Here is a 10961-nt window from a genome sequence, read left to right on the forward strand (position 1 = left end):
TTTCACTTTAGCTACAGTAACCAGAATTACGGAGTCTGTGTTGATCTAGGGATGACACATATAAGCCCTATCTCATTTAAAGTACTCAATCATAAAAAAAAAAAAATCTCAGAAGAGCATATGTATAACAGCTATTTTAATTCAGAGCTACATCTTTCATTGGTTTAACAGATTAAAAACAATTAGTCCTACAGTGTGATTAAAGATACAGTAAGTGCACAAGAACTCATAAAAAAGCCCTTCTCTTCTAACCCGCCATCCTGTAGGTAAAAGCTCATAAGGCAGTCACTGTTGCGCACTGATCAGCTATGAATTTACTAATTTTTTCCCTTGCATTAATCTTTTTATCTTTCAGTCCTGCTTGAGTTTAGAAACCCAGTTAACACAATCACCCCATGTTATGAACACACAAACGCACAAAAAAAGTCAACAATAACAAGCTGACTTTCTGCCAGTGTGCCTCAGCGAAAACGGGCTCTCAGGACGTGGAGGTCCTTCCAGGTGCTTCAAGTTTTTGAAGATAACTACTGGGCATGTCTGACTGTAAATATATACAACTAAAATAAATGAAGTCATATTAAAGAACATGGATCAGAAATATCAACACAATGATGATTACAAAATGAGCATTCAGACTAACATGAATAATGGTGATGTTAGCACGGGTGACCAACTGCAAAGGGCCTGATTTGTGTTAAAAGTCTTGTCAGTTATATCCTTCTGCCTAATGTTTCCTGTTTTAAACCTATTACACTGGCAATGTACAGTCATTTACAGAGTTTTTCTAAAACAAATATTCTAATAAAAACTAGCACAGCTCAAGTGAAATGAATAGAAAACCCTTAGCAAAATCATATCCAATTGGCATCTATTAAAGCAAGTAGTCTAATCCAGGGGTTCACACTGGGAGGGCAGGCTGCCACCTTCAAAGTTCCAGTCAATCCCATCAGGCCTGTATGTACAGACTTTTCTACAACACAGACATTGTATGGCCCTCCTTGTGATGACTGTCTGAAACCTGAATAAAAATTTAATGACAGTTGTGCAACCCTGTCGTTTTTGTTCAAATGACTCCCTTTTGTAACTTCAAGTTTGTGGTTACTTTGTAAGACTTGTATCATAACAGGACCATTGTAACAGGTTAAAAAAAGAAAACAACAACTGTATTTTCACCATGAAAACAACAAAACGCTTACAGCTAAAGGACAGAACAAGCATTTATCTTTCTTTAATGCCCCCCCCCCCCCCCCCCCCCATCTTCTAGAGGAATTTAGGAAACAAAGCCACAATCGTGCAAAATTTATATGATGGGGCATTTTCCCATGAGATAAGAGAGAAAGAGTGTAGATTCAGCTTCTGGCACTGGCTGTATACCCATCGTTCTGTCCAATGTCAAGTCCTCTGATTGAGCCCTTCAAAATAAACGCTTGTTCACATGCTACAAACATAGACAAGGAACACAATCGTATGCACGCAGACACGCACGCGCACACACACACACACACACACACACACACAAAACATTCCTAACTTACTGACCAAATACAAGAACTACTACAATGAAATATAACAATTTTACGTGCTATGTATAGTAAAGTAATTTAAAAAAAAACAACAAAAAAAACCAACTAAATAGCATGGCAATACTCCGCTCAAGATTACAACACAACACAAGTTTCTGTTCAAGAGGGGAAAAAAACAAAACAAAAAAACATTCACCACTGCAAGCAACACACAACAATCGACAAGCAGGTACAGAGGCTGAAGCCAAAATGTACATTGTGAACCCGATCTGTACTATGACTATCAGGCTCCTATAGTCACTTCATCAAAGGTGCATTCGTTCAAAAGGAAGGCAAGAAATTCGCTCAAGAATCTGTTAAAATTCTTGTTCACCATCATTTCACGATCCCTTCTTTGACCGACTGCGGTCATTACGGTCCCAAGGCGAGGTCTACTGCAGCTGATTATCTCAGGTAAAATTAGCCGGTGCTTTCTAAAGCAATTCTGAAAATCGTTTTTTGTTTTTTCATGGACTCAATGAGATCAAGCATGATTGGGCAAAAACACCCACACGTGCTTTATACATCTTGAAAGTTGGTAATTTTTAATAGGAAATCAATTTTCAGACCAGTTTTACCAAGTCAATATTATATCTAACTCTTAAGCCACACTCTTGGAGTGCATGTGCTTATGTCCATTAAATGCTGACTCCGAGCAACTAGACGGGAAAACAAAGAACACCAGTTTTCACTGTCTATGGGTAGCTCCAATAATTGAACTGATCTTTGTTGATGTTCATCCCTTGAACTTCCTTCTAAGAGAAGGCTCCTTGTTCTGGATTCCAAACGTGTCAAGTGCAACAGAGAGTCAGAGCTGGAGTAACTTCACAGTGGAACTTGAGTTATCTAGAGCTCAGTGGTGGGCTTCTCTGAAATGGCAGGAAGGAATCTTGACCTACAGCGGCAGTCTGCCACATAATGCTGCTGTGGATATGAGCTGTTAGACAATGATTTACAGAATGTCCTTCCAGCACACAGCTCTGAAAAGGGTTGCCAGATTGAGCTTTAACAGTGCAACGTGTCAAAGAAGCAATATTGACCTTAACTTCGGCTCAGGATTCTTCTGACACTTCAGAGAGATCTTAAAAAGTTCAAAAACATTCAGCAGGGATGCTTCATATCTTTGAAAGCAGACAACTTTCTAGTTCTTAATTCAGGGGGCTTTGCCAACCCTTCACAAACACATCTTAAAAAGTACACTATTTTCATGTGTTTACAACACAGGAGCTAACTTGTGGCATTACCACTGAAGAAAAACTTTTTTTTTTTTACCCAGCTTAAAGTTCTCACTACTTACTGTGAACCACTGTTCATTGTTTATCACCATTATAAATATTTCTTAAAAAGAATACAAACAAAAAACAAACATGACACTTGAAAAAAAGATTACTTGAGCTTTACCTTGGTTGGCATGAAAAACTTGGACCCACATATACATACATACACACACATTATTTTATATATATCTATCTATCTGAAATGTGTGTATATACACACACACACACACACACACACACACACACACACGCACGCATATATATACATATACACACACACGACAAAAATCATATAAACTGCATCACAAATGCTAAAAAAAAAACTAGACAATGCATTATCTTTATCAACATTTCAAACTACATTAGTAGCTACAGTACTGGCGAGTAAAGTGTTCTCACTCCTGAAAATGTGAGCTTGTGTGTGTACATGGTGAGCAGGTTGCTGTGTAATATGAGTGAGAGATTACTTTTTTGGCACTGTGTTGACACTATAAACCTTGGTGCGTATACAGGGTGTGTGTGCGTCTCTCTATGTTAGCTAGCTAGCTCATGGTTGCACGTCTGTCAACACCTTAGGTGCAGTTGCACCTCCTCTGCAGTACAGTGTGGACGACACAGTGTTTGCGATCAAAGCTGGCTGGCTGGCCCAACGCACTGTTTCCATACGCCATTGTGGGGTATGTTCGCAGAGGGCTTTGTGCAAGGCAGTTAAAGCAAGGCATTAGACATGTTACTGTTCTGCCACCTGAGACACGTGGTTTTCGAGTGCTTGTACAGGTGGCTGGACTGGCTGAAGCGCTTGCCGCACTTCAGACAGGCGTAGGGCTTCTCCCCCGTGTGCACGCGGATGTGCTTCTTGCAGTCCGTCAGTGTCAGGAAGGTCTTGCAGCAGATCTTACAGGCATACTTGCGCGCACCCTCCACCACCAGCACGTTGTGCTCTGACAGAGCCTTCTTGCATTTGGACAGCACGTCGGCGGACGCACGGGTCAGTGGGGGGGGTGGGTTCAGGCTTGAGCCACCGCCCCCTCCACACGCCGGGCTGTCGAAGCCAGCGTTGAGGAGTGCCGATACTGCTGGTGAGGAGGTGGAGCCTGGTGGATGGGCGGCATCCACACGCCCAGCCCCGCTTCCTGGCCCCATTTTTGGGGCGATGCGGCGATAGGCGGAGATGCCCCCTGCGCCAGCCCCGATCCCACCCCCGGCTCCACCCCCTCTAGGTGTACGTTGGAAGGTGTGGTGCAGGCCCAGTCCGCTCCTCTGGAAGTCCAAAGTCAGCTGCTCGTGTGCGGCGGTAGTCCGGGGAGTCACCAACGAAGAGGAAGATGGCGCCATGCCATCATGTAGAGGGCGGAGGAGGAGTGCATCTGCCTGCAGGGTGGAGAAATCCGCCCCCTCCCCCGGATAGAGGCTCTGCGAGGGAGGGAGGAGCAGGGATGAGGAGGGGCCGCCGGCCAGGTCGGCGCCAAACAGGAATCGGGCAGGTTCGCGCTCCAGCCGACACTCCCCTGTGGTTGTGTTGGGAATGTTGTCGCTGCCCCCACCATCAGCTCCCGGCAGTGTGCCACGCTCAAAGCCCTTACCGCTCAGGAAGCTGGTGGCACGGAACAGAGCGGTTGACTCCAGAGCATCGGCGCATGAGCCCAGCTCCTCCCGCCCTGCTCCACCCCCTCCTCTTTCTCCACCCCCAGACGGCCCACTGTGATTGCCCAGGAGAAGTAGTTCGGAGCTGGGTTGGGGCTCTGTGAAGCTATGTTCACTGCCTTCGGGACTCAGCTCCAGCTTCTCTCCTACTGGCTCCACCTGCCGACGCAGGACAACCCAACTTAGATTTAGGACATTAAACTTAAAACATGCAGGGTCAATTAAGTAATCTGATAGGAAAGATTTAAAAAATAACCCATTTTTGATTACAAACTAGGCCCAAATTCTATTAATGGAATCCAATTAATGAAATAGGTCAATGTAGTCTGAGCTACATAATCACAAATGTAGAAACTTGTGTCCTACACAAACAGCTGCTATGGTTATTGAGTAGTAACACAATCAGTGCTACCTGGTCACTGCCCTCGGCCTGCGAGGTGACATCGCTGGTCTCGTCGGCAGGTTCGGGTGAGCTAAGCGGTTCACTCTTTACCACCACCTGCATGTGCTGCGGCTCCTCTTCCTCGCCCCCGTCCTTGATCTGCAGCCCCTCACCATGGAGACGCCCCGCATCTGGATACTCTTCTTTGTGTGGCAACAGCAGAGGCTGCTCTGCTCCACTTCCCCTACCCCCATCTGATTGGCTGGGCAGCTGCACGTCTTCGTGGCCCAGGCCCCTTCGGAAGTCTCGTCCATCTAGTAAGCCGCCATCATCCCCAGCATCCACCCCTGCGACCACCACATCCAGTTTGGAATCCTCATCCACAATTTTGTTGTGAGAGTCCGGGGACAGAAGCTCCTCCCCTCCTGTTCTTCCCTCCCCTTCCTGCACAGCCCCCTCAGCCTGTGCCCCGAGGCGTGGCCTCTGCCTCAGCCGCTCTGCCTCAGAACGAATCAGAGAGAAGGCCTGCTTGCGCTTATGGAAGCGGCGGGCAGAGTAGGCTTCCCGTTGGTCCGCCAGTCCACTTGCCGATACCGACCCCGCCCCTCGGCCCGCCCCACCCCCCTCCTCCTCTGCCCCGTCGAGGGCAGAGCTGACCAGGCTCAGCCCAAGCTGCTGCAGCAGGAACGAGCGCTGGAGGCGGGACCCGGCAGCAGCATGGACAGCGGTCTGCTGTTGCTGGTGCTGCCGGCCGGCACGCTCAGCCGGGGGTGACGCCGGCAGTGTCCGTGTAGTCAAGTAGTGCTTGCAGGCCTTGACAACCGGGTTGAGGTGCAGGTGCGAGGCGGCCAGCAGCACGTCCATGACGTTGCTTGCGCCCAGCGTCAGTGCTGACGTGTACATCATGTCAACAAGGGCAGCGAAGGCTTCCGCTGTTACCACCTCTGAGTCCAGCTGCACCATGCTCATGCTGGCATCACCCTCGGCAACAGTAAACAACGCGCGGAAGTGTGTGCTGCAGGCAGCCAGCACAGCACGGTGCGCCTTAAAGTGACGGCTGCCCACCACTATCACACAGTCGCACAGTTGCCCGTGCAGACGCTGGTAGTTCAGCTGCTGGAAGATCTGCTCAAAGTGGCCTGGGAAGTCCATGATCTGAAGGAACTAAAAAGCACAACAATAATTAAAACTCTCCAAACATTTCAAACTATAAGACTTGGTCATAATATTTTTTAAAATGCATCGCTCTAACGGCAAGCAAGTTAATTATTAAAGTGCAAAAAAGGCAACAGATAACTACTGTACTACTATATAGCTAGCTATTTGTCATTTACCGCCATGTCGTACGAACGTTACAGGTCAATGACAATATAGATGAACTAACCTAGCTAACTAATAAATCGAAGACAGCACAAGGGATAACTTGCTCCTTTATGTCTGAATCATGTACGGGTTCAACAAAGCTAGCTAGGTTAGCTAGCTAGCTACGTAAAGTCAGCATTGCAAGATGCGTTCTTAGGTTACCAACTGTGTTCAAATGCAGCTACCAGATTATATAATTGCAGCAAAAAGACTAAAAATTGGTTACAGGCAGATAGCTAGGGTTAACAGCGGAGAAGACACGTCTACTTTTCGGTTTGTTATCTAGCTAGCTAGGTTAACCAACTATAAGGCTAGCTAACCTATAGCTAACAAGTCTAACACTCATTACAGTGTGATCAATCCTGTTCAAGTGTTGGGTTACCTAACAACAAGATTCGCATCCTCGCTAGTCAACAATTTTGAGTAAAAAATTGTCAACTAACGTAGGTTAGCTATCCTCGCTTAGCTAATCTTATATGCGTGTCGTTATTTTAATAGCCTTAAATATTGCTAGCTAAACAAAATACTAAACACATTACTGGTATTTAATATACGTAATATCAAACGCCCTTAACGCAAATTATGTGAACAAAAATAAACAGCTAGCTAATAAACGGCACTCACCTTTACTTATATGCATACAACCACAAGCTTGTTCCTCTGTCCCACAAGCAAGCTAGCTAGTTAGCCTACCAGCTAGCTAGCAAGTAAAGTTGGACCTTCAGTCGACAGATATCTCGCTAGTACATTAGGTTACCTAATAAATATATAAAAGATACTAAGCGGAACCACAAATATTTTATTACACAATAACATGTCTATTATGGTTTAATTATAAAAACAGATTAACAGGCAACAATGTCCCATAGTAACTGTGCGCTACTGTAAGTTAGCGAAAGCTAGTTAATAGTTACGGGTGGGTTGCCAGATGCCCTGCATCAATCCCCTCATTAACCAAAATACCCTCCGTTACGACAGATGTAATTAATATCCAGTAACAGAGTCTCGCACACATTGTACATTTGTATAAGTTACTTGTTTTATCAAGGGAGAATGGGGGTCACGGTTAAACTCGCATTAAACGCACATTGGTGGTGAACATAAGAGACAACGTAGAATAGAAATAGTATTTAGATGATGCATAGAAATGTTATAATTTGGTAACATTTCATATGAGGAATTACTGAGTAGTGGCCTTCATCTAACATAACCCTTCTGTCTGTTTGTCTGTCTGTCTGTCTGTTTCCATTACATTAGGGCTGGTTGAACTTCATGCCTTAATGTCTTATTTTTTGCATACTTCATTTCAAATAAATACCACCATTTTGCTCTTTCAAGAAGAAAAATTCAACAGTCCAAGACATTCAGAGACTTCTCATTATCTAAGGGGTTACAGAGCTAGCGTTCTCTCCTTCTACGTCTCACCGAAAGTGTAAATAAATAAAAATAAAAATTATATATATATATTTCTCCTTAAAGCTAGAGAATTGTTTTGATCTACATCTTTGTACGTGCCTACTTAAGAAACACTTTTAGCAGTCTGCGCACCATAAAAGGCAACTCCGTTTAACAGTGGCGCCATGTCTCTGTGAAACATTTACCGCGATAGAGGGTAAAAGACAATTTTAAAAAGTATTCATTAACAAAACCGTTTTGAATCATGTTAATTTGCGAATATATTTTTAAAAACCCGGTTTACGCATAAAATATAAATTAGTCCTTATTTTCAACAGTAACTAAACACACGCTATGATTACATATTACATCCTGCACACACACACAAGGCGAGAGTGAGGATGACGTGCAATACCCAAACATGTTCAAAATGTTACATTTCAGCATAGCCCTAGGAGCTGTGTGACTTTTTAAAGAAGTAAAATTCCTGTAGTGTAAACAAGGGTAGTGTAAGGACTGGGTCACACTTGACATTATATTGCAGTGTTACAATGTCTCTTGTATATATCACACTCTATTCTATAATACACCAGCTATCACTGAACAACTTTGGTCTTTTTGGTCTTCATTTACACTACACAATTGACCAGTTGTATTCCTCACACTTCGTGTTCTGGCCTGGAACTTAGACAAGGTCACAACACCTTGGATGGAGTAAATCAGGAATTTGGTGGAATGAATTTGGGTTTCTGTGGAGGTGTGGCATACACTTCAACAGAACACTGCTGTCGTGTATTGAGAAGGTGAACTGGACTAGTGAACACTCTTCTGTTACTTCTCCATAGGGGCCATCTCTGCTTATAAAACGTGCATCCTATAAAATGCACACAACATACATTTGATCTTGCATGAAGACAGATTGGAATTACAATGTGTAAACTTTCCCTGCACCTTTGCGGGAAGCCATTGGATGTAGCTTTTTCATTCTGAAGGTGCACTGTATCAAGAGAATAAAGCAGGACATTCAGTGTTGTGCCATTGTTCTAGATCTGCAGTTCAAAAAATGAAATATTACAAAATAATGCACAGTTTTATCTCAAAATAATCCCATAATTTGATTTGTGACCAAACGATTAGTCCTCTACTCTGTATAAAATATATAACTTAAGAACAACATTTATCTGCTCATAATTAGTCCAGTGAAATGGGTAAAACAATAGCACAAGGTAGCTAGCAACTTGCACAACTTCCCTGTTGTCTTTATTTGAGAGCTTCCTCTTGTACTTGCGCTCATACTCAGAATACCTTTATGACTTTGGTTATTTGAAACCCTTCAGCCAGTGTTCTGCCACAAGAAGCATCACCCTCTTGAAAACACTCACATGTCTTCTGAAAGAAAGAAAATTTGTTGTACTTTAATCACTAAAGAATAGGAATTCTGCAAAACTAGCCATTCTTCAACTAATGCATACTAAACAAACACATTCCAGTGCTTTGGGTTCTCACATAACTGAAAATCATGTGTTGTTAATCTTGCTCTCGATTAATACATTATTTAGACAAGAATGAATAATTAATTGTTCTGTTGGTGTGCAATCAGTGCAACATAATCACCATACCCCTACCTCCCAAAAACAACCATATCGAAAATCTTATGAGAAGGGAATATTATTTGAGGTGTGGCCCCTGAAAAAGACCAATGCATGACACACCTGATGACAACAAATGCTTTTTAAGTTATGAGTTTGACTCATTCTAGAACTGGAAACTGCCCCACTTCATCCTGCTTTGCTCAATTTCCTCTCTTGAGGGTCTTCACTCTCTCTTTCAGACTTCTCTCCTTTAAACCCTTTCCACTGTATCTTGAAATTTTTGCTTCTTCCCTGAGAAGCCATTGGGCTTTGCGCAAATCTACTTTGCTCTGTAAGCCACTCTTCCTCCTTATTCTTTTCTCCAAGGTGTTTTGTGGTCCCACATTTTCTTGCTTCCGTGGCTCCCTTCTCTTCTTTAGTTCTCTGCTCTCTCTCTTTTTGCTGACGATTCAGTTGCTTCTTCACGTTTCTCGTTCTCCTTGAACAGCTTCTCCTGCTGCTTCGGTTTTTTCCTCAGCTTTATCCTTTTTATGCAGTTCTTTCATTCTCTTTTCCTCAGACTTTTCCCTTTCCTTCTTCTTTCTCTAGGGCTTTTTCAGTAGTTCTCTCATTCTTTCCCAGTGCACTAAACTGCGTGCTTTCAGCCTTCTTAAAGTAGGAAATCCAGCCTTCCTGATTGGACAAGATTAAAAAGACTACTTTAGAAACCCAAGAGTCTCCTGGATACATTTCACTCACAGCAAATCTCAAAATTCAGCTACTCATAATGGCAAGAGCTTGACCATACTAAACCAAGTGAGAGTGCATCGCTTGGCATGTAAGCCGGCATTTTTGATGCAGCAGCACAACACTGAACTGCTATCACACGCTCCAAAAGTGTGTACGTGATTTAGATTCTCACCTGTGCGTTCGTGTTGGCCTCACATCTGAGTGACAGGAGAGGGGAGGCAGTAGTGGACGGCAAGGCCTGTAGGGTCTGGATGATGGGGCTTCTTGGAGCCAGTGGGACTCAGCAGGTGCAAATCTGGTAGGCTGTCTGAGGGAGAGTGAGGGAAACCTGTTGTCTCGTGGTTTGGGAGACTCCAGGGGGAAACTGGGCCTTGGGCTTTCCAACTGTGCAAAAGCATTTAATTTAGCATCACTATTAAATACATGCATGTGCACATACTTTGATATACTATCAAAAACATAACGCAAGTTAGACTGTGATATTATAGTACCATAGACGATCCATTTGTTGATATGCCCTAACACATTTATGCTATTTACCTGGACTTTAATTATAGTTCCTTATTTCAATCTAAAACCATCTCCTGTGTATAGCAGAACATTGCTTCATTGGATGTGCACTGCAGTGTAACTAAGTGTTTCCCTTTTCCTACTTTCTCAAGCTGTGCTCTCAGCCTGCTCAGTTCAGCCTTGATCTCCACATTTTCTTCATAGACAAGCCAGCTGAGCCCACTCCCTTCTTGTAATGGGCCCGGATTGACAATTAAATACCACATATTAAATACATATTAAATTTCACATCAAACACTGATGTCGTGTTTTTCTCTAAACATTACGCAGTGCATGTAGAATTTTAATATTTGTTTATTTCTCCCCAATTTGTTTGAAGTAATCATCTTATTTTTGTCTTAAGGAGAAAAAAGGCGAGAACCGAGAGCTGCGACCGCAGGGGGAAGTCATAGATCAGATGATGCCTCACACCAAGTCACTGTGGAAACAATACCAGGTACATGTTTTA

General features: G+C 43.5%; 1 protein-coding gene across 1 annotated transcript; it reads right to left on the reverse strand.

The window, feature by feature from the left end:
- Positions 1-119: 119 nt before the first annotated feature.
- On the reverse strand, positions 120-7173 carry zbtb5 (zinc finger and BTB domain containing 5). The gene is made up of 3 exons (XM_035530067.2): positions 6852-7173; positions 4896-6029; positions 120-4642 (listed from the first exon to the last, which is right to left on the reverse strand). Exons 2-3 carry the CDS (start codon positions 6015-6017, stop codon positions 3548-3550), a joined length of 2217 nt encoding a protein of 738 aa, XP_035385960.1. The 5' UTR covers positions 6018-6029; positions 6852-7173; the 3' UTR covers positions 120-3547.
- Between the last annotated feature and the right edge of the window lie 3788 nt (positions 7174-10961).

This window comes from Electrophorus electricus, chromosome 5 (assembly GCF_041902795.1).
Source record: "Electrophorus electricus isolate QZ-2024a chromosome 5, ASM4190279v1, whole genome shotgun sequence".
NCBI lineage: Eukaryota > Metazoa > Chordata > Actinopteri > Gymnotiformes > Gymnotidae > Electrophorus > Electrophorus electricus.

Excerpts from the sequence above, each read along its gene's own strand:
- zbtb5 (XM_035530067.2), bottom strand. The coding sequence starts at position 6,017 with ATGGACTTCCCAGGCCACTTTGAGCAGATCTTCCAGCAGCTGAACTAC. Across the intron at positions 4,643-4,895 it reads AGGCCGAGGGCAGTGACCAG|GTGGAGCCAGTAGGAGAGAA; the intron begins GTAGCACTGATT and ends CTGCGTCGGCAG.